The sequence below is a fragment of the Papaver somniferum genome, chromosome 10 (assembly GCF_003573695.1).
Source record: "Papaver somniferum cultivar HN1 chromosome 10, ASM357369v1, whole genome shotgun sequence".
In the NCBI taxonomy this organism is placed as follows: Eukaryota; Viridiplantae; Streptophyta; class Magnoliopsida; order Ranunculales; family Papaveraceae; genus Papaver; species Papaver somniferum.
The window spans coordinates 63,120,592-63,145,031 of record NC_039367.1 but is presented as its reverse complement, the minus strand read 5'-3'; the positions used below and the strand labels follow the sequence as shown (position 1 = coordinate 63,145,031).

At 37.2% G+C, this 24,440-nt stretch overlaps 1 protein-coding gene across 1 annotated transcript; it reads right to left on the bottom strand.

Moving 5' to 3' along the window:
• Window positions 1-5,962: 5,962 nt before the first annotated feature.
• LOC113315719 (nucleolin 1-like) lies at window positions 5,963-6,448 on the bottom strand. The gene has a single exon (XM_026563977.1). The coding sequence runs from the start codon at window positions 6,446-6,448 to the stop codon at window positions 5,963-5,965; it is 486 nt and encodes a 161-aa protein (XP_026419762.1).
• Window positions 6,449-24,440: the final 17,992 nt, after the last annotated feature.

Sequence of the window (24,440 nt, the reverse complement as noted above, 5' to 3'; positions counted from 1 at the left end):
ATCGTATTCTTGACTCTGAAAATTTGTACATACAATAGGTTTGTTGAAAACATAGCATTGATAAATGATAATATAAGATATCTCTCATCTACACGGCCAACCATTTCGCTACACATAGTTCTCCATCTTTTAGTCAGGTGTTTCAAACTTTCGCCAATCCTCTATTTTGATCCAAACATATCTTCTATACCAGGTCGCGAAGAATTATTACTTATATATGCCCCTAGGAATGTAGTTTGTAAATGATTGAAGGATGTTATTGTATTCTTTGGTAGACCTTCAAACCATTTTAACGCCTCTCCTGTTAAGCTGGATGCGAAATATTTGCACAATACGGCATCATGATTTTCCCATTGTAACATGTACCTCACATAGGCTTTAATGTGTTGAATTGCACAAGTTGTTCCATCAAAAATGCTAGTTAATGCGGGCAAATTGCATTTCGGTGGTATTCCTCCTAATTGTACTTCCCTTGTAAATGGAGTTTTCGCAGCTTCTTTTATTGCTTCATCCAATTGTCTTCTGCCTACTTCTCCTCTATTATTTAACATTCCTCTCATTTCTTCTAATTCTTTCAAGATTTGTTTATTTACACCTGAATTTTGATCCATTGGTCTTTTTAATTTTGCCTCTCTTCTTTTGTGTTCATGTCTTTCTTCTCTCGCGAAATTTTGCATTTCTTCTTCATTATCTTCATCTCGTCTTCTTCTGCGATTTTCTTCTTCACCCCTATCTTGAATTCGCAAATGATTATGTCTATCATTTTCCCCTTCATGATTTTGTTCATTTCTTATCAATTCCAATCGCTGTCTTTCATCCACCCTCTGTATTCTATCACACTCTTCATTGAGATTATTGTTATTCCGGTTTTGTGTACGCCTTCTTTCTCGATTGTCGTGATTGTTCTGGCGAATTGTCTCCTGAAGCTCTTGTTCTTCCATTTCCGCTCTCAATTTTTCACGTTCGCAGATTAAACGTGCTTGTTCAGCATAATGTCTTTCAATTTGTTCTTCAATCGTTTGTTGATTTCTTTGAGTTTCTCTTTCATGTAAAATTCTTCTTCCTTCCTCTCGATCTCCTTCGCCATCTTGGTCATTTCGTCCCTGACGTTGTCCATTCTCTTGATTTCTACCATTTTCCCCATCATCAAAATTTTCATTTTGTGGAACGTAACGATCATCAGCTCTTTCTCTATTTTCGCGATATTCTTCATTAGGATTTGATATTTCTTCTTGAATATTATTTCCAGCATTGATTGTGGGTGAGTTTCGCCTCATTTCTCTTCTAGTCGATCTTGAATATGATTTTGTAATACTTCTCGATCTTCTATTCTGTAATCTTATATTCTCCATCCTTAATTCGTGATTTTGCCTTGTTAGATTTGAACGTTATTGTGCCTCAGCTCTTGTTTCTTCATGTATTCTTCGTCTTAACGTTTCTAACGCTCCAATTTCCTCATCTCCATGAATTATTCCTTCATCTGCTTCTTGATTTCTCTCTACCTGTCTATGGTTTCTGTTTTGTTGCTCTTCTTCTACTTCTTCTGCCGAATTTGATTGCCAAGTGTGTATACTCACCCTATTATAATCTGTATTCCTCCCCTGTACTAGTGTTTGTTAAATTGGTGGTTGAATTTGATTTTCTCTATTACTTCTCATTCTAGTAGATTCTCCCATTTCACTTCTTTCTCTCCCAGCAATTCTCTTGCTTCTTCTAACAGTAGTCGGTTGTTCGGATGTATTTCTTCTTCTAGCCATTTCTTCAATGTTAACAATATTGCAAGAAATTATGGAAAATTCTTAATCAATCACTCTAAATCTTCAAAAATCTCAATATTAATTTTCAGCTTTTTCTAGAATAATCTTCAATACCTCCCTGTTTCTAGCGCCATTATGTAGTTGCAGGAAATCCTACACTACACCCCTCATATGATTTCATTATTACTCAACTCATTTTTAGATTTACACTCTTAATTTTATTGATCAATCTTTGAATGTTCTTACAAGAAAAGATAAAGGAATCAAGAATGACCTCTGCTCTAGACTTTCTCTCTCCTATTTACTTGTTTCTTACTTAAGAAGATCCCTCTCTCTTCTTTACAACTTGAACGACTATTTATAGGGAAATACATAGTGGATGACAGCTAATCTGTCCTTTATTTTTGGATATGGCTTGCGACATTCTCGCAACCTTACAAATGTTAATTTCGCAAGCTTTCTAATTTTCTCCGAACTATCACATCTTTCTCGTGATTCTAACTGATGTCGTTTATCGTATCATTTCTGAAATTGTTTTGCGACGCTGTTGTGTTGTATAGTTGATAATTTTGCTGAGACATTATCGTTGCGAGATTCTGATCCTACAATCCTTAGCTAAACAGGCAGGAGAAATACATCTGGAGATCAGAGGAGATTCAAAATTGCTGGTCAATCAAATGAATGGGATATACTCTCTCAAGGAGATAACGCTTGCTCCATTCAGGGCAGAAGCGCAGCGACTCCTAACTCATTTCGCTGATGCAACTATCACTCACACTGGCCGGACCAACAATAGACATGCTGATTGCTTGGCAACCCTCGCCTCCAAGTTGCAATTCGAAGGGTCAGAGAAAGCTATCATAGTGCAGAGACGAGCTGTATCATCTACGTGGCTTAGTCAAACTGAAGATGCTCAAGCAAACGACTGGAGAACACCTATTATTCATGAACTGAGCAGTTCCGTTGCAGAAGGAACAGTCAGCCTTAAAGAGCTAAAAAACTTCTTCCTGCTCCACGGGGCCTTGTACCATCGCAACCTTGATGCCTCTCTATCACGGTGCCTTGGCGATGAAGAAGCAAAGGAAAGGCTCGAAAGTGTGCATCAAGAAGTATGTGGAAAGACGATGGTGATAACACTTTATAGAAGACTTCAGAGACTCGGGTATTACTGGCCCTCCATGGAAGCGCAGTCAAGAACTTTGCAAGGATCTTGTCCTAATTGTCAGAAGCCTCCTCATCATTTAGAGGCCCTGACACTTCATCACATTGGGGACTGGAGGCAGCCTTACATTGAATACCTCCGAGACAATAAATCACCACCAGCAAAGAAAGATGCAATTAAACTCACTCAGAAAGCTAAAAGATTCGTCTTTCTTGACGGGTTCCTGTACCGTAAATGCTTTGGAGGAGACTTGTTGAGATGCCTGGCCGGAGATGAAATTCTTACAGTCCTGAAAAAGTCTCATGAAGGAGAACATCAGGGGAAAAAGAAATTGTTTCTTCAAATTCACGAGAAGTATTACTGGCCGACTATGGAAGATGATGCAGCTGCGTACGTCCAGAAATGTCATCAATGTCAGGTCCATGGTAACCTTATTCATACTCCTTGTCACCCATTACATTCTGTGAATAGTCCATGGCCTTTCTATAGCTGGGGACTTGATATCATCGGAAAGATCAATCCAGCATCCTCAAAGCAGCATGAATACATCATCACAGCTACTGAGTATTTCAATAAGTGGGTCGAAGCAATCCCGCTCAGAGGTACTACAGGGGTAACTATTGCAGGCTTTATCAAGGAACACATTATATGTAGATTCGGCGTCCCCAAACATATCATCACAAATAATGGGACTCCTTTCGCCAACAAGGATGTCGAAAAATTGCTCAAGGAGAACGAGATCAAATAGATTTTCTTCACACCATACTATCCCCAAGGAAACGGTTAAGCCGAGAGTACCAACAAAACATCGATCCGGATTATCAGTCGAACAATTCATGATAATCCACGATCGTGGCATGAGCAATTACCCATGGCTTTGTGGGCTTACAGAACTGCACCAAGGAGATCGATTGGAACATCACCGTATTCGCTCGTCTATGGGGATGATGCTATACTCCCAGCTGAGATAAAAATTCCTTCAGCAAGGATTGCAGCGGACAGTGGAATCCGATGAGATGAAGCTGAAGTGTCCAAGTCAAGAGTTGCTGAAGTGGACATGCTCGAATCAAGTAGGGCTAAAGTGGAAAAGTATGTGGAGGTTTACAAACAGAGGATATCTAGAGCTTACAACAAAATGGTAAGGCCTCAAACTTTCCAAGTAGGAGATTTGGTCTTAAAGATGGCAAAATATATTCAACAAGACATGACTGCTCCTAAGTTCTCTCTGAAACGGGAAGGGCCGTATGTTATCACCAAAGCAGTGTCTAGTGGTTACTATAAAATCTTAGCAGTCAACGGAGGAAAGGAAGGAAATATTATCAACGGCAAATGGCTCAAGGCCTATTATGCTTGATCAACATCAAATAATTAATCTTTTACCATTATTCAAATATATCTCAAATGTAATTTATTTCCTTCAAAAAAGCATGCAAGATGCTCATTTGTTCATTAAACATCCATCAATTGAACAAAATTCCTCTCATATTATCCTACCTTATCAAAAACCTACACTTAGACTCTCTCGAATGATCACTCAGATCAAACCGTCCAACAATGGATAATCTCTATAAGAAACGTCAAGTTTCTTCTGGAAAATTTTGGTTTTTGTCTTCAAATCCTCAACTGCCTTCTCGACCCTCGCCGACTCCAAAAAAAGCATCTTTTCCTCCTCCAATAAAGCAGTGGTCACAGAAATCACATCAGCAGCCTCCGTCGTCTTATGAATCTTGATTATCTCGAGCCAACGAAGAAGCCAGCCTACATTGAATCGCAATGTCTCACAGTTCGAAATCATCTCATCCCACCTGTGCAGTTCCTGATTCTTGACATCTCGCAGATACATCTATTCCATCTCCTCAATGATCGACAATAGCCCTGCAACTGTAGTCAGGAGGGTTGGTAGAAAACCTTTCCACACTTAGGTCGCAGCAATAGGCCCATATCTTTTCTAGATTTTGGTGTAAAGAGGCGCGTGACACTTGAGAATGACTAATCCACCGACCACTTCATTGTCCAGGAAAGTATTGATCAAAGGAGCTTCAAACAAGAGTCCAGCTGTTGGATATTCACGAGCATACACCCTGTCTCCTTCCACGTATTCTACAGAGTCTTCGCATACCCGGTTGCTTCTATCTTCAACCTCAACCATGGTCACGGACTTTCCATTCCTTCTCGTTATAGCATCAACAACGACACGAACATCCGCCTGCGACGAAATGAGGAAGTGTTTAGTTTTATCAGAATGGAGCACGGTAAAACTTAGAGAATTATAAGATTACTTACGGATGATCCAGCCTCAGCATGAGCCGATCTATACCGGGCAGGAGCCCTAACAGTCCGCCTGGGCCTCGAATTATGAGAAGAAGGATTATTCTGATTATCCTGCAACAAATCATTTTCCTATGATCAATAACCTTGATCAGACAGAGACCAAGAAGATATACAACTTACCGAGATGGACGCTTCTATTTCATGCTTCGACTGAAGTCCGTTTCGAGAAGAAGTACTATCGCTATACATAATGATGAAAGGTATGGCAATCGAAGTTTCTTCTGCTATGAAACTATCTCAGGAATGGAAGAAATATTTACGCAAGTGTTAAACCCTAAATCTTGGAGTTATATACAAGATACGGCAGGCGCTTATTTTCTGCAAATAGTCAATTCAGTTGCGAGTTTTATTGAAACCCCAAGTCTCGAGCAAGGTCAATACTGGAGATGAGGAGTAAAATAATAAACTGGAGACTGACCAAAGTTAGGTATGGTCAGAGAAGTCACACGGCCTTGTGTGTTACATGCCTTCTGCGATATGTTTGGATGTTTTCATAGATGAAAACCATAAAGCAAGTAAAGGAAGATCACAATGGGTTCAGCGTATGAGGATTGGCCCATTTTATCTGATTCAATCAAGAGGAAATAACCTTGATAAAAGAATTTCTCACAAAAGGAAAATCTTAATACTTAAGAGAAGTTGTTCAAATAAGATGTCTACTACGAAGGCTAAGAAAACATTCAAATGTTTAAAAGAAAGATCAAGAGTAAAGCTATTCGTCAGATTCATCTGAGATGTCCTTCTCGGAATCCTCCTCTTCGTCAGAATCGCTATCAGGACCACTGATAAAGTCTGGATGGGTATAAGGATCGTCTGAATCCGAGTCTTCTTCTGCTTCAGCTTCAATCTCCCTGTTACGCCGGTCAGGATTGATCTTGTATTCTGGTAACACCCACATGGTTTCCTCTTCGGAAGCGTCAGCATCAGAGTCAGAAGGTACCCCATCGACGAATCGACGCCTCTCCTCTGCCGCCAGTATTTTGCGCTGGATCCGATCCTTCCTACGCGTACGATCCTCTACTTCATCAGTCTCGGCTTTTCGTTTCATAAGCTTGGCATAAGTGACTCTCCGGTTGTTCAGGGGTATGCTGGACTTTGTCCCTTCATCATGAGTTGTCTTAGCTTTCGAATTAGCTGCAGAAGCTTTGGAATCCTCGTCAGAAGAACTGGAAGAATTGTTGTTGTTGGAAACTGCCATTTTCTGGAACCAGGAACATAAAATTATCGACATGCAAGTAAATCCATCTACAAAAATGGTAATTCTTAACTCTTACCTCTTTACAATTCCACTAACAATAGGGATTGTGCCGCAAGAGTTAACGCTCCAAAATTAGTTCGTTCCTTGAAACCTGCAATAACGAACGAAGCCTTATTGATTTCCGAAACCGATTTTTCATAAAATCATAGACACAATTTTCATAGTATAAACATCCACAACTGAACTATGAAATTTACACCAAGACAATATTTCATCATAAATAAGTTGTCTAATTTCGAGGATTACTCAAAACCCACGTTTTGATTTACAAAATAATAATTAACGTGAATTATTCACGTAAATTTTCGAATTTTTTATCTAATGAGAACAAACTCATGTGAATAAAATATGTCATCATATTTTGCATAATATGTCACGGCTACATATCTATAAAAAATATATTTTCCTTCGTACGAGCGTTTTTCTTTAAAACGAAGGTTTATTTTGGTTTTGTGAAAACTCACATCTTTTAAAGATAAAGTTTTGGTTTCCATGAAAGCTCATAAATAAAATTTTATCACTGGACACAGGTCTATTTCCAAAGAAAAATCTCTCTCAAAGTTAAGGATTGTTGCTAGTTTCTTAAACTAACGATCGAATGAACATATGTTCCTAAAACAAGGGTTTTTTATAAAACTCACATCCAAAGTATGTATATGCACATATTATTTTATGATGAACAACTCATGAACAAACAACAAGCTTTTGAAAAAAAAAAATTGCGTACCTGAAGTGCCGGTCGGAAATTGGCCGGACTGTGATCGGACGGCCGACGATGGTGACTTCCGGCGAATTTTCTCCTCTCCCTACTGACGGCGTAAAGATGTGAAGGGTATGAAGCTGGTGGACGTGTGGGAATAAATAAAAAAAAAGGAATTAATCCCTTTTATACCAAATTTTATTTCCAAAACACTAATTCCATAAGGATTTCCTTATCGAGCTAGGCCCATGAATCCTAAACCGACCAAGGTTCCACCATCGAATCAGCGGTTATACACCAATTTATACTCGCCAGTGATGCTCTATTATGCCACTGGGGTTTTTGCTCAAACCATGGTTTGATCATTCAGTCGAAATCCGGTAACATCTTATCTTATGACTAAGTTCAATTACTTATTTTTGTCTGTACCTGGAAAATCACCATTCAATACTGACTGAGGAACATGACTGTTCCTCACTAAGCAGCGGACTTAATGTAGATGGTGAATTTTAGACAAGGGAAAAATCGTAAAACCATAATTATGCATACTTCGGATCCGTCAATCGGATGAGTATTGAGACTCATGTCTCTCAACAAAGCGTGAAAGCTCATGCCATAAAATCTCTGACTGACAACGTTGTCTCTCAGAGTATCTGTAGATGTGTAGTCTCCCAGATGAGGCCATGGCACATCTCATGAATACTGAGCAATTTCAGTAATTATTTATATATAGAATCGAAAGATTGGACGGCTCCTAGACAACATGCCTTCTAGTATAGAGCGACAACGTCTTCAGGATGCAACCAGGTTTTCCATGAATATATAGGAGAAATATGATACTCCAACAAGTTCATATTGCTCAACTCTCAGATATGTAATGCTCCTAGATAGGAAGCCCTGCTAGTATAGAGCCATCAGTTAATTATCTCTAATCGCCTGAATATCCAGCAATATTCTACGATTCTTCGTTATATTTCGTCATTTCAATCCGTGGTTCTTCCCAGCAGAATTCCACGAGTTAGTGATAAATATTCAACAAAACAGGCATCTTAGCATCGAATAAGCCCTGACTAAAATGGTGCAAGTGTATTTAGCAATAATGCACAGACCAGCATTTGAATGCGCAAACGAGCATTTCAAAAATACGAATGAACGATGAACCTATGCAAAATAGGAAGGAAAAATAATAATAATAAAATATTAACAAAGGCGCCAGGGACTGGGCTCACCAGCCGGCCGGTCATGACGTGACCAGTCCCACGCCCAATTTTATATTTTATCATATTTTATTATTTTTCCCTGATCTCATGAAAATTCTCTCGTTCGAGCAAATCTCCTTCGATTCAAGGAAATTATTTAATCTCATGATATTTCTTTATGTCAAGAAATTAATAAAATTAGGGAAAGGTATCACGGGACCGAGCACCAGCCGGCCGACCATGCCCTAGCCGCGTCCGGTCCCACACCTCACGTCCCCATTATTTTATTATTTCTCTCAATCCATGAAAATTCCCTGATTTCATGAATTTTTCCTAAACCCATGAAAAATATTATAAAATTAAGAAAACTCGTGGGACCGGGCCCTAGCCGGCCGGTCATGCCCTAGCCGGTCCTACACACCCCTTATTTTATTATTGTTATTTTTTTTTATTTTCCTCATTCCATGAAAACTCCCTGATTTCAACAAAATACCTTGGTTTCAACAAATCTCTCTGATTTTATGAAAATTCTCTAAAATCATGAAAATTACATAAAATTGGGAAGAGTGACCCGGGACCGTGCCCGTTGGCCGGCCGGCCATGCCTTGGCCATTGACGGTCCCACACTCCATCATTTCCTATTTTATTATTATTTTATTTCTCTCATCTCATGGAAGTTCCCTAATTTCATAAACTCTCCGGTTTCATGGGATTTCCCTCAATTCAGAGAAAATACGCAAAATTACATAAAACTGGGAAAGTGTGGGACCGTGCTTGTCAGCCGGACGGCCATGCCCTAACCGTGGCCGGTCCCGCACCTTGCAATTCCATGTTTTATTTATTATTTTTCATCATCTTATGTATTTTTCCTAGTTTCAGCAAAACCCTGGATTCTGCGTATTTTCTCAAAATGTTGCTCAAACGCGCATCGGAAAATATTGAAACTCTCATGACTGAGACATGAACACTATGGTGACACGGGAACATCCCCTTGACCGACCAAGGGTGACCCTAAGGCTTGCAAACATCCGGTCCCACACGTTTTAATGATTTTAACCTAATTTTCTCAATTGCTCATATTAGGTTCAAACTCTTTCCAAACAATTTGGGGTTTGCTCAAACGACCATGAATTGGTCCCACGGCCACCAAGAGCGGTCCTATGACCTCTTGGTAGGTCCCTCATCTTTTCATGGCTAGGTTTTATTATCTGTCGCTCACACGAGCATTATGTTAATAAATGATTAAACCAGCATTTAATCATTCTTTCACCAACTGGTCCTCAAGAGACTTTGGTATTTTTCTCATTCGAGCATCTGGGCATTACATGGTGGAGTCATCATCCCATGTAGCCGGTCCCTGCTTCACTCGGCGGTTGATTTTGAATAAATTATCATTTCATTAAAATTTGGGTTTTTGAATCCAGGGCTCTGCAAAAACATGATTCTGAGCAGATTAAAAACTGATAATTTTATGTTGATTCCATGATCAATATTTTTATTTATTATACTCGACCCATCAGTCAGTATCTTAATTAATATTTTATTTGGTCCTGCTACCAATAATTCAACAAATGAGCAATATTCGCTCAAACCGACAATATTTGCTCGAATTAGCAATATTTGCTCGAACCAGCAATATTTGCTCAGATTCAAGAATATTGGTTCAACTATCAATATTCAACAATTTAGCAACACAGTTTGTTCGTCTTTGGTAATCAACATAATAATACCTCGTCTCAGCAGACATATTTAATTCATGAGTTTCAGAACATTTGAAAATCATGTTCAACTCAGCAATACATGGACTCATCGTTCCATAAAGTCAGCAACTGACTCCACAATCACGAGATATCAATCGTGTCACATGGGGGATATTAACTAGGGTTTTGGTATGGAGGTCTACGACACGTTTGTTCACCCACGATGAGAATGTGAGAAAGTCGTGCAATCAGTTGGAAGAGTCAGCAAAGTAGTGGGTGGAAAATTAACCAAGTCTCTGCACGATGAGCAACTAGTTTTAACACGATTTCCCACTTCCCCACTCTCTGATTCCAGCAACTGTCACACTTCCTGGGATCATGGTGTTTTTAATTTAATAATATAAAAAGACCTTTGAATCATGATTGAAAGGACAAGATTCGAATACTCGAACATTCGTATAGACAAGCAATTTCTCGACAAGTTCATACAGACAATCTTTCGTCTATACGAACTCATCGTCTGAGCAATCACTCTCATTTGGGTAAAATTCAATCATTCAGAGCGTTCTTACGCTGAATTCACAACACACCTACAATCTCAGATCACCATTGATCCCACACATTTCTCAGCTTCCCTCCTACAGATCAACCCATCCTCTCTTGTGACTGAATTGACTCTGGAACGACCATTGTTCTTGGTTTAGGCCAGAGTCCTACAGATTGATCTCTCGAACTTAAAGCACTCCCTTCTTGCAGTGCATCTGTGTGAGGTTCAACATTTCTCTCGGTTCAAGGAGTCTCCACACGAACGTCTCTTCAATTCCGTAAAAACCAGCAAATCGTTTTTCCCCATCTACAAAAATCATTTCCATGGTTTTTGGTGTCCAATTAAAAAATCCTTCTTTTCTTTCGAAATTAAAGTCGCTCTTGTTGTTCTTTCGGGAATGCCATCAAATGGGGGAGAGTTCTTTTGAACTTGTGCTTAATGGTAATATATTGCGGGGTGTGCGGCTGTGGAATTTTATAGGGGTTATCTTGTATCTTAAAACTCCTTGATGAATGCATTTAGCTTCGGCTTTATGATTGCATCTAAATTAAGTTGGTATGTATTTTTTCTTTTAGTCTATGAAATGTCTCTTGTGGAAATTTCATTATGATCCCGTTCTTTTACCTTTGCCAATTTTATTGACAAAAAGGGGGAGAAATAATGTAGTTCACACTACAAATACATATGGTTTTCGGATCATTGTGTAAGGGGGAATGGTTTCCATGATCGAGATGGAGTATTGACTAAGGGGGAGTGATACATATCACCACAGTATTGTTGTTAAAATCGTGATGCAATTGGACTTTGATGTTACATAATGACACTATGACACTGTATAATAATGATCGAGAATCTCAATTTCTCTCATTGTTATAGCTACGGATCTTCAACAACGGCGATGCTAAACTTACAACCTTTAGGATCATTGGAGTACTTGGAAGGATAAAGATTTCAAGGAACGTTGAAGATTAGACTATGGAATAGGAGCCACTAAAGTTTATCTATTTTGTATTCCATATGTATTAATAGTTTTGTCACTAAAATTGACAAAGGGGGAGATTTTTAAAGCATAGCTCGGTCGACCTCGCATGCGTTGCTATATCAAGCATGTTTGTCAATGTTTGTGATCAAAACTATGAGTCTTGATTTCTAGTCTATTATAGCTAAGTCTCGGACTAGGATAGAAAAGTGTAGTTGAGCTCAAGGACTTCATGGCGATTCATCATACAACGACGAAGATCTACTCAAGGAACCGTGGAACTTCATCAACAAAAAGGTATGTGGAGACTTGAATTTATCTATCACTCAAAAGTCTATCTATTCTATCTCCTACTTCTTATGAGACAAAAAGTCGTATGCTATATAGACTGGATCATACACATTTAACATTTCGAGCTGAGTATTCACTACTTATCTATTTCTCGAAATCGTGTGTTGGTAAAACGTTTCACTTTGATCAAATTTATCTTCACCTAATGACGAAAGTCATGAAAAGTTTCAATTACTTTGAGAATTGCTCTGACGTGAAACGATCTATGAATAACAACTATATAACGTCCTCTGAGAATGTCTCAATGATTGGAATGAGAGTTTAGATTACATAACCATGTATTCCTTAATCTGAAGTTTTCGAACTTTGTTGATTGAGAGAAACCGGAGGAATTGGCTTTGCCAAGTCCGCAAACTCAGTTTGCGAACTCAGTCCACAAACTGACAGAAGTTCTCTTGCCGAGAATTTCTGCTGGGATTTTCCAAAAACTCGTTTGCGTGTTTAGTCCGCGAACTCAGTTCGCGAACTTAGTCCGCGAACTGGGGGAAGTCTCTTTGCCGAGATTTTCTGCTGAGTTTGGAAAACTCTGCCGGTTATCTTAAGTCCGCGAACTTGTTTGTGAGCTTAAGTGGTTATGATCTAAAGATGTGATCTGAACACGAAACTTAAATTACTAAGGAATGCTTTATGCAAACCGTGGCTATAAAGTTCATGAGCCGATTCAATCGAATCGAATCATCTTTGTTTCAATTGTTTCTTGTATAGTTACATAGGATCTCATAGCAATTGAACAACTCTCTAACTAGTTCATTTGAGTTAATTGAACTAGTTATGGTGAAGAAGAACTAGGTTAATATGAATTGCTCACATGGTTAACCTTTTGGGTTACTATGTTGAACCAACATACACGTACACGTTTGTGCACGGTTTTCACAAACCCAGTAAACGTCTACCCAAGTGTGTGTGACAAGCTAAGTTTTCGATCTAACGATTGAGAAATATTAGCTTGAATCTAAATCAGGTTTTCATCTAACGGTAAATATGGATTGCTTTGTAACTAAGGCAAAACCCTGATTTGAAGGCTATATAAAGGAGATATCTAGCATTGTGCAAAACTAATCCCCACACGTCTGTGTGATACTAGTGCGCTCTCTAGAGTCGTTTCTCCTTTATCCTTTGGTTTTCTTCTCTAAAACCAGGTGAACGACTTAAAGACTTCATTGGGATTGTGAAGCCAGACCGATAATACTTTTATCATAGTTGTGTGATCTGATCTTGCATCTTCTATCGTACGAGTACAATCTATTGATTGGCTTGAGATCGTGAGAGTTCTCCGATAGGAAAGATAAAGAAGTCACAAACATCTTTGTATTACTGTTTGTGATTCATCAACAAAACGCTTGTATAGTCAAGAAGGATTGTTGAGAGGTGATTGATTAATCTAGGCTGTTCTTCGGAAATATAAGACCGGATTATCAATTGGTTCTTGTTCACCTTGATTTTATATCTTAAGACTGAACAAAAACCTAGGGTTTTTCTGTGGGAGACAGATTTATCCTTTGATAGACTTTTTTGTGTGAGACAAATTTGTTTATTATCAAGTATACGATTTTGGGTTGTAGCAACTCTTAGTTGTGGGTGAGATCAGCTAAGGGAATCAGAGGCGCAGGAGTACAACTGTACCTTGAATTAGTGGGAGACTGATTGGGGTTCAACTATAGTCCAGTTCGAAGTTAGCTTGTAGTAGGCTAGTGCCTGTAGCGGCTTAATACAGTGTGTATTCAATCTGGACTAGGTCCCGGGATTTTTCTGCATTTGCGGTTTCCTAGTTAACAAAACTTCTGGTGTCTGTGTTATTTCTTTTCCGCATTATATTTTATATAATTGAAATGATACAGGTTGTGCGTTAAGATCATCAATTGGAAATCCAACCTTTGGTTGTTGATTTATATTGATTGATCCTTGGATATTGGTCTTTGGTACCTTTCAAGTTATTCCTTGTATTTGATAAAGACTCGCTATTGTTTTTAGCTTGAGTAAAAATCAAATCAAGTGAGAGATATTAACTCCTTGAGATACTTTAATCTAGATCGAGTCTGACTGTCTAGTTGATTCTCTAGCAAAGTATTTCGGAGTAAGTCCATACAGATTGCTAAGCGAAATATTGGGTGGTGTTGTTAGACCCCCACTTTTTCAATCACGGCTAAGACTTTCCATCCGTAAACTTCCCTGCTACACCCAACTCCATGGTCGCAGATTCCGTGCCATCATCGTTGTCTCGATCACCACAGTTCATGAGCATCACTCAAACACGAGTCTCAACTGCAACCAATCATCTCAGCAACTGCCATTAATCTTCAAACCACAACAACCCCAATCTCGTCATTTCATCTTCCCTGTGAACTCAAACTTGAGCTTCATCTTCAGTCACCATCACTGCCAGATTCAAACTTCATTTCCTGTCCAGCGTCACTTCCATGCTCGAATCTTTCTCAGCCTCTTTACAACTTATTTATCTCTCGGTCCTGTTACCATCATAGAGTCGGCATCACTGCCATCGATCACAGCTTCATCCTCTCTATCTCCAAGTATCACAGCGTACGTCACTGACATATTTATTTTTCCTCCTTCGAGCATTAAGCTTGGCAGCAACATATCTTCTTCCATCAACCACCATTCTCGGCATTGGCATGTTTCCCAGCTCCGGACCTCTTCTATCTCATTACTTCCTCGTCACTTCCAAATGCTAATGGCAGCAGTTCATCTTCATTAATCACAACAACCTTCATCTCGAACTAACAACCACATACTCGAACTACAGCGTACAACCTATGGAAACAACCATCATTCTCTGCAGCATGACATCGTCATCATCAACACCATTCCTTGAACAACTCGATCTATTTCAAGGCCAATATCAAACCATCATCATCATCCCTGTTAACGATCATCAGCAGCATCATTCTTCTTCGGAAATGGCAGAATCCTTTCTTCTTTTATCTCCTCCATCATTCGCCGGTAGCAACTTCATTCCCCAACTTCTATGTATCTCTATCTTGAGCTGAAATCCATCGTAACCACAGCTCCAAATGATCCATCCCGATCAACTCCATAAAACCAGTTTCGTTGGGCTTGACTAAACTCTCTGAAAAGAGCGTGATAATATAGGAAGGAGATGAAGTTCCCTTAATGAGTTGTTTGGTGCCTTTAACAATTAGGATGCCTCTTAACAGAATGGAACACCCCCTTAGTAGTTTCAACATCTTTCTTTAGCACTTCATATTTAACTGTCAGTTTTGAACCGACAATGTTAATTTCTTGTTTCGCCCATAACTTCTCCATACGATATCGAATTGACCCCATTATTTCGTCACTGGCTTCGTCTTTTCGTCCTTTTCGAGATGATATCAAGGACTTCTAGATATGAACGAGCTCTACTTGGTCTTTGGCCCTTCTCCACTTTTAGCTAACTTCTTTTATTGCACAATTACGTGCAAATTCACTTCTTTTGGACGATTCACCTAGCAAAACATAAATAAAAGAAAACAAGAATAATATACAATAATTCGCAAGAATATATAACAATTACTAGCATGGATTTGACACTAAATATATGCAAAATATGCACTTAACAGTTTGCAACAAAGTCCGGAACTTTAACTGCGTACCCGTTTGCAAACTGAGTGGTTAAAGTTCTAAAATCGGTTAAGTATATTTACATACTCATGAACAAATACATTTATGAAATAAGGAATGCAATCTTTGCAAACCGTGGCTTAATGTTCGTGAACTGATTCTTGTACTTTGTACATTACGAATCAATCCGATTTTGCTTCAATTGGATCATATATACTTCTATGTGATTGTCAACAATTGAACAACTCTACGAAACACAATTAGATTCATTTGATTATCTTTCATGATTGATTGATCATCATAGTTGATCTATATGTGTTAGATGAATGTGGTTAAGATAAAAGTGTTCGTATGACTAACTTTGGTTAACTATTATTGAGCCAACTCAATATACACGTTTAGGTACGGTTACCCATATCTAAATGAAAGTATATTTAATTTGTGTGTGATAAGATAAGACGATCTAAAGGTGGAAAGATATTGCTTTGGTTTCAAGCAAACTTAGCTTGTATCTTAAATCAAATTTTTATCTAACGGTGAATATGGAATGCTTTGTTTCTAAGCTAACTTATCAAACCCTGATTTGAAAGGCTATATAAAGGAGAAATCTAGCAACTAGGAAACCTAATCCTCACACTACTGGTGTGGTACTAGTTGCAACCAGAGTCGATTCTCTTTTAACCTAGGTTTTTCCTAAAATCATTATAGGTTAACGACTTGAAGACTTCATTGGGATTCTGAAGGAAGATCCAACTATTTTCTCTGTAGTTGCGTATTCTGATCTTACTATTTCTATCGTGTTGAGTACTATCTTCTCTAAGATTTGCTCGAGATTTATCTCCGATAGGTAAGATATAAAAAGTAATCACAAAGATCTTCGTCTCATTCTTTGTGATTCCACAATAACTTGTTCTACTACCATATAGTTAAGTTATTGTGAGGTGATTGATATTTCTAGGTTGTTCCTCGGGAATATAAGACTGTATTATCAATTGGTTCCTGTGCACCTTGATTTATCATAAGACGGAACAAAACTTCATAGGTATTTCTGTGGGAGACAGATTTATCTATCAGAATAGACATTTATGTGGAAAACAGATTTATTTATAAGTCTTCGACTTTGGGTCGTAACAGCTCTTAGTTGTGGGTGAAATCAACTAAGGGAATCAAGTGCGTAGAGTCCTGCTGGGATTCAGAGGCGTAAGGAACGCGACTGTACCTTGATCAGTGTGAGATTGGTTAGGGCTCAACTACATTCCAGTCCAAAGTTAATTTGTAGTAGGCTAGTGTCTGTAGCGGCTTAGTACAGTGTGGTGTGCAAATCTTAACTAGGTCCCGGGGTTTTTCTGCATTTGCGGTTTCCTCGTTAACAAAATTTCTGGTGTATGTGTTATTTCTTTTCCGCATTATATTTGTTTATATAATTGAAATATCACAGGTTATGCGTAGTTCAATCAATTGGAAAATACGACCTTGTTTGTTGGGTAGTTTTTGATTGACACTTGAATATTGGTTTTTGATACCGTTCAAGTTATTTCTCATATCAATCGGGCTTACCGATTCTTATGTGTTCGATTGCAGATTGTATTGAGAAATATAGATATAGATCTTAGATATATTTCCTTAATTGAGTCTGACTGTCTAGTTGATTCTCACAGAATTATATTGGAGTTAGTCCATACAGATTGCCGAACGAAATATTGGGTGTGGTTGTTAGACCCCCGCTTTTTTATGATTTGTTAATTTCCAGTAAAATCCTTATTTTTCATTAAAGTAAGGTCACTCATGTTGTTCTCTTGGGAATAACATCAAATGGGGGAGTGTTCTTAAATGAACTTGTGCTTAATTGTTATATCTTTGTGGGGTGTGTGGCTGTGGAATTTAAAGGGGATGCTTGTATTTTGAATCTCCTAGATGAGCGCTAAGTATTGTCTTACTATGTGAAATCATCTAAATAAAGTTGATATGTAACCACCTTGGAATCCTGAAATATCTTTTGGTTGTATTCATTACGATCCCATGATTTTGGTACCTTTGCCAATTTATTGACAAAAAGGGGGAGAATACACATGGTTTACAGATCATTACGTGGGGGGGGGGGAATCAATAATCTATAGGTTTTACCTATTATGCAAAAGATGTAAGTATTGATTAAGGGGGAGAAACATATCACTGTAGTATTACTTCAGAGTTGGGATACAATTGAACTTTGGAGAAGATAATAATACTATGTTTTTGTATAACGACGATTGAGAGTATTTATTTTCAAAGTTGTTATCGTTCCGAATCTTCAATAACAACGATGCTGAGTTGAACACGTTCTAAATCATAGCAACTTGAAGTAACAAAGAATTCAAGGAGTTGAAGAAACCAAAGAAACCAAGCATGATGGATTCGAGGAGTTTTAAAGCTTTATTTTTTTATCCATATGTATTGATTTTTGTCACTAATATTGACAAAGGGGAAGATTGGTTAGAGCATTGCTCGTTCGAACTCACAAGTGTTGCTATCTCAAGCTTGTTATCAAATTTAGTTGTCAAAACTATATCTTGATTTCTAATCTACAATTAGTTAAGTCTCGGATTAGGATAGAAGTGTAGTTGAGAAACGGACATCACAACAGTCATCATTGCATTCTACCGTTTGAAGGCGAAGCTTTTGGAGAACTTCTTCAACAAAAGGTAAGTGAAGACTGAACCGTCTATTTCTCAAGTTATACTCGTATAACTAATTATACTATCATGCATATACAAGAATTTCGAGTCAAGTTTATCTTAGTAATTAGTTCTCGAAATATAATGACTAAGCTTAATAAACATTTGTTCATACTTGATGAATTTCGGTTAATGACCATTTATTATTCGCAATAAAAATCATGATTCAAGTTTTTTCATTCGAAAATAGCATGGAACAATGATATGTTTCATTGATGTTAATCGGGAATGTTTCGAATCTATTTAGAGAGAAATACAGAACTACTGTTAATTCGGATATAAAATAGTGTTATCAGTCTTACAAACTGGGAAAATTGTTATAAGTCTGAAGTCGTATTACATGTACTCATACACGTCAACTGTTTCACGAGTTAACATATTTTCGCTACGTGTATGAGTACATGTAATACGACTTCAGACTTATAACAATTTTCCCAGTTTGTAAGACTGATAACACTATTTTATATCCGAATTAACAGTAGTTCTGTATTTCTCTCTAAATAGATTCGAAACATTCCCGATTAACATCAATGAAACATATCATTGTTCCATGCTATTTTCGAATGAAAAAACTTGAATCATGATTTTTATTGCGAATAATAAATGGTCCTTAACCGAAATTCATCAAGTATGAACAAATGTTTATTAAGCTTAGTCATTATATTTCGAGAACTAATTACTAAGATAAACTTGACTCGAAATTCTTGTATATGCATGATAGTATAATTAGTTATACGAGTATAACTTGAGAAATAGACGGTTCAGTCTTCACTGAACCGCCCCATACACGTAGCGAAAATATGTTAACTCGTGAAACAGATGAAACCTTTCATCATAAAAGAAAGGAGAAAGAAGAAGAAGAAAAAATAAAACACAATAAGATGAAACCTTCCACCACCGTCAACTGAACCGCCCCATCGCCACCACAACCATAATCACCACAACCACCACTATCATTACCTCCTTAACTAAGACTACTTTCAACAAAAAACAATCCACAATAAGATGAAACCTACCACCACCGTCAACTGAACCACCCCCATCGCTGCCACAACCACCAGCACCAAAACCGCCACTACCATTACCCCCTCAACTACAACCAGTTTCAACAAAAAAATAATCCACCTGTATCCCACCATCAAAAATTGGCTTCACAAATATTAATATTCAACAAAATGAAAAAAATACGATGAAACCTAATTAGGTTTCATCAACTTCAGCCAATTCATTACACTTTTAACAATCCATACATACACCTCTTTAATTGTAACCCATACCAGTCCTTTATGCAACACCTGAAGCTCAACTACAACTCTCATTGCATTGGCACCACCCTTACTCAGTTAATCCATTCTTTATCACTTCCATAAATTCAGTTAAGGCCACCACTACCAACAGAACTTCTTCATCAATACCTGGAGTACCAGTACCAGACCCTGCTATACACATTCTCCCAATTCATACACATATAGTCAAAACCACCATTGTACATATAATCGAAACCACATATTGTCATTTCACCAACATAACTTCAATGATGAAACCAAACACGCCGTCTTCCAAGTTAGACCGAACAAACTAGACAAAAATCAGGTGAAACCAAAATTCGGTTTCATCATAAATTTAATTTTCATCATTAAAATCTTTGGTTTCATGACAGAAAATAGGCAAGTTTATGTTGAAACCAAATTTGGTTTCATCATTAATTTACTGTTTTCACCAACCAAAACTGTCAGAATTTGATGAAACCAATTTTGGTTTCATCATAAATCTGTCATTTCCCAATACAATGATGATTTCGACTATGAAGATGTGTTATCATTTGATGGTGATGAAAACATCATAAGGTGGTGGTGGTGATTGTAGAGGATTGAACGAGGAGGCGGAGGTGCTGTTGGGAGCGGATCTCCAAGTACTGGTGTTGATTGTAGATGAGGTGTTGTTGGTGGCCGATTTGAAGGTATTGGTGGTGGTTTTAGATGATAAAATGAGGAGGTAGAAGTAGTATTGGTGGCAGATCTGATGTACTGGTGGGAAAAACAAAAATAAGAGGAGGCGGTGTTGTTGATGGAAAATCAGTAGACGGAGAAGAAGAAGGTGATGATGGAGTTAATGGAGGAGACGGAGGTGATGATGGTGTTAATGGAGGAGACAGAGGTTCTGTTGGTGGCGGATCTGGACACATCGGTTGGTTTGATGGTGGCGGAGCTACTGTTGGTGATAGATATGAATAGAAATAGACGAAAGTTTCGTGGAGGAGACGAAAGTGTTGCTGGTGGTGGTGACGGAGGTGTTGTTGCTGGTGGTGACGGAGGTGTTTCGGTGGTGTTCATGGAGAGATATTTGTTGCTTCTGGTGTTAATGGTGGTGGGGAGATGAAGACCGCAGAAATAGAAAAAAGTAAGAAGAAGAAGAAGAAGAAGACAAGGTAAAAAGGGTATGTTTGGCTTTTTTTTAAGTAATAAAAACTAAATTTACACATTATTATTTGACCTGGGGTTTTTGTGTCACTTTTTAATTAAATGGTTTTCATTTATTAAAAATAATATGACTGGATTTTTTGTACCACATGATTGGTCACCTTGGTTTTATTTGACTAGTTTTGTTTGATCAAATCGTTAAAAACACTATAGACTTATTTGATCACATGATTGCGACTCAAGGTTATATTATTAAGTGTTTATGAAAATGAATATTAAGCTTATAAGTATAAATCGACTAGTTTCGGCTGACCACCTTGAACATGGTCTTTATACACGGTTCGGTTACAGTTTCACTTAACCAGAGTGTATATCTTGTTTATGTAAATCAATTTCAAAGATTCATATAACGGCAGATAATGTTGCTTGGTTACAAAGCTATCTTATCTTAAACCTAAAGCAACCTATGCTTTGAATGTCTATAAAAGGGGAACTTCAAGCAACTGGGATCTTTGAATCCTGACACTACTTTCCTTGGTATGTCCCAGTTGTAACTAGAGTTATCCTATTTCTAAAACCCTTTTAGGGTTTAACGACTACAAAGACTTCATTAGGATTCGTGAAGCCAGGTCCAACTATTGTTTATCTTGATAGCTCGAGTATCACGATCTTGTTCGATTGTTAAGCTGCTCACTTGAACAAGATAGATAGTAATCATCAAAGTTTTCTTCATCTCAGACTTTGTTGATTCCACTAGTTTTATATTTGTGAGGTGAATAATGATATAAGATGCACTTAGGGTAGCATAAGTCCGATTTTTGAGGTTAGCTAGACTTTGTCTATTGCTATCGATTTCCATCACCTTGATCAAACTTTTTGATTGTAAAGGAAATCACATATAGGCTTATATGTGGGAGGAAGATTGGTTCAAAGTCTTCAATTGAGTTGAAGAAAATCTTAGTTGATATGACGTCGACTAAGGGAATCAATTGGAGGCTAAGGAGCGCGAATGTAAATGAATTGCTGGGAGGATTTAATTTGGTCTCCGCTACATTATAGTCTGAAGTTAATTAGTAATATGCTAGTGTCTGTAGCGGCTAATACAGTTTGGTGTTCAATCTGGACTAGGTTCCGGGGTTTTTCTGCATTTGCGGTTTCCTCGTTAACAAAACTTTTGGTGTTTGTGTTATTTCTTTTTCCGCATTATGTTGTTTATCTTTATAATTAAAATATCTCAGGTTATACATTTATCAATCATAGTAGATACATACGACCTTGTTTGTTGGATACGACTTGATTGATACATGGAAATTGATCTTTGGAATCACCAAGTACTCTCACCCGGAAATCAGGTTCACGGACTTGTGTCTCTAAACGTTCTGATTTGAGAGATAGAGATATAACTCTAAATATTCTTTCTTGATTGAGATTCATTAAGTTGAACTTTCGGAATTATATTTGAGTTTGTCCGTAAAGATTGCCCAAGAAAAAGTTGACGGTGTATTTTGATACCCCCGTTTTCACCTTATCAACTAAATTTTTATAATGGAAATATTACCTTACCTTATTAGTACTTCTTTCGTCTTTTTTACTAATTTTCTGTTAAATTTTCATATGTCTTAAAATAATTGTTAGCTTCTATTTATAGATATTTTTTCATTAAAATATTAAATATATTCTTGATTTTTTTATAATTATATTTTTCTTCTTAAGGAATATATATAATATTGATTATAAAATTATTTTCAATATAACCCAATCTAAAATTTAAACAGTATCTCCATAAACAATAATAAAAAAGTCTATTTAAAATGAACCCACATTTCGAGGATATCCCCACAAATTGGGAAGTACTCATAGCTAAATGAAGTTGGATTTTCGGCTAAAGGGGAGGTTTAGTCATGAAATACCATATCACCCTTTATCCCTTTTTTTCTAATAATTTACAAAAAAAAATCGAAATCTAAATGAAAACTAAAAAGAAATACATCCCTAAATATTTTTGTTCCTAAAACCAAAAAAATCTGAAAATAAAATTCCTTATAATTACCTTTAATAGTCGGCATTGAATGCATGATAAATACAATGTTGATTGTATGAGTCGACATCATCTTCATGATTAATACAATGACGACTGTAACAATCGGCATTATCTTCGTCGCACATGCAATACCGTTTGTTGTACCAAGTCTCTGCTGTGCAAATACACCTTATTACCACAGTCGGCATTGACGACCCTCATTCAAACAATATGTCGTCCGTGAATAAACTTGGAGTTCGGTAAAAAGGGGGAGCATCTATTGTCGACATTGCTAAAGGAAATATGCAATATCGATTCTTGAGAATCGACATTGCATTCTTTATTTTGCAATGCCGATTCTTGCTCTACATTTTCATTTTTACGTACGAATCAAACCCAAAAAATGACACTCAACGTTATTTGGCCTATACCTAATTATTCAAAGTAGTTGTATCATTATTTTCTTCCCTGTATCTAACATTTTATAGATAAACTAATCAAAGTAACTCATAAATCTTAGATTTAATCTTAACAAACTAATTTATTACTAATTAATACTCCCTCCGTTCCTAAAGAAGAGTTACTATAATAGACCAAATTGAAAAAGCTATAAAAACTTTTTTTTGGAACAATTAATTAATTAAGAGTAATTTAGTCATTACCAAAATTATTATATGGATAAGGGGTTCCATATATTACTTCCTAATGTCTTTTTCTTGTTGTTGTCTTTTTGTGTATCTCCCAACTTGTGGGGGTATTACTCAATTGTGGAGTTCTTTAACATCTTTCCTATTTATCTTACTCACTGGGATGGGGTATACCCAAACTAATTTGGTATGCCAAAAATTAAATGGACTATGGGGGTAGCTAAGGGGTGGTAAAATTGATAATATTTATTGTACTTGACTTAAATAAACTTAAACCTATCCCCTCTTTCATAAAATTAGTTTAACCTAAAAACTCGTTCATCTTTTCTACTCCTTCATCTTCCATTATTCATCTCAAAATCGCCATCTTTGTTTTTTTCTCAAAAATGACTAACCGGAAGCAATCAAGTAAGAATCCAGAATCAACTAATATCAAAACCTCCAAATCAACATAAAAAGGTAAGACAAAATTCAAAATTAGTGAAATCAGTGAACTCAAGCATGAATCCCTGAAAATGTTGAAAAAAACCCGTCAACTACCAGAAGAAGATTGCAAGTGATGTCTAAACTCAAATTCATTTACTTTATTGTGTACTACAATCGTCATATTAGGTTAAATTATCAAAAAATGGTGATTTTCAATGTTTAGGTCATCATGGTATATGTATTAGATGTCGACGACCTTTTGTTAGAGCATGGCTCGGTTGAACCCACCAATCGTTAGTATGTCAAGTTTGGTTGTCATATTTTAGTGAACCAAAACTCATGTTAATAGTCGCTTGATTATGTACTAGAGTTAAACTTCATATAGGTTAGATTGAAAATATTAGGATATGAGACATTACAAGTATTGCGAAGACTTGAAGATGTGAAAATGCAAGGAGATACAACGACAAAAATCATCCTTCCACTTGAGGTTAGTGATATTTGACTTGAACTGTTTCATTCCCTAACGTATCTTTCAAGTCGTGCATATTGAAAACATAACTGCGAAGCATATTTAAACTCTAGATAGACATAGTATTAAGGAATACAATACTAGGTTTATTGATTAACCATTAAACTTTGTAGATAAGACA

Bases quoted from the DNA above. Each gene is read 5' to 3' on its own strand.
- LOC113315719 (XM_026563977.1), bottom strand. From the start codon at position 6,448: ATGGCAGTTTCCAACAACAACAATTCTTCCAGTTCTTCTGACGAGGAT.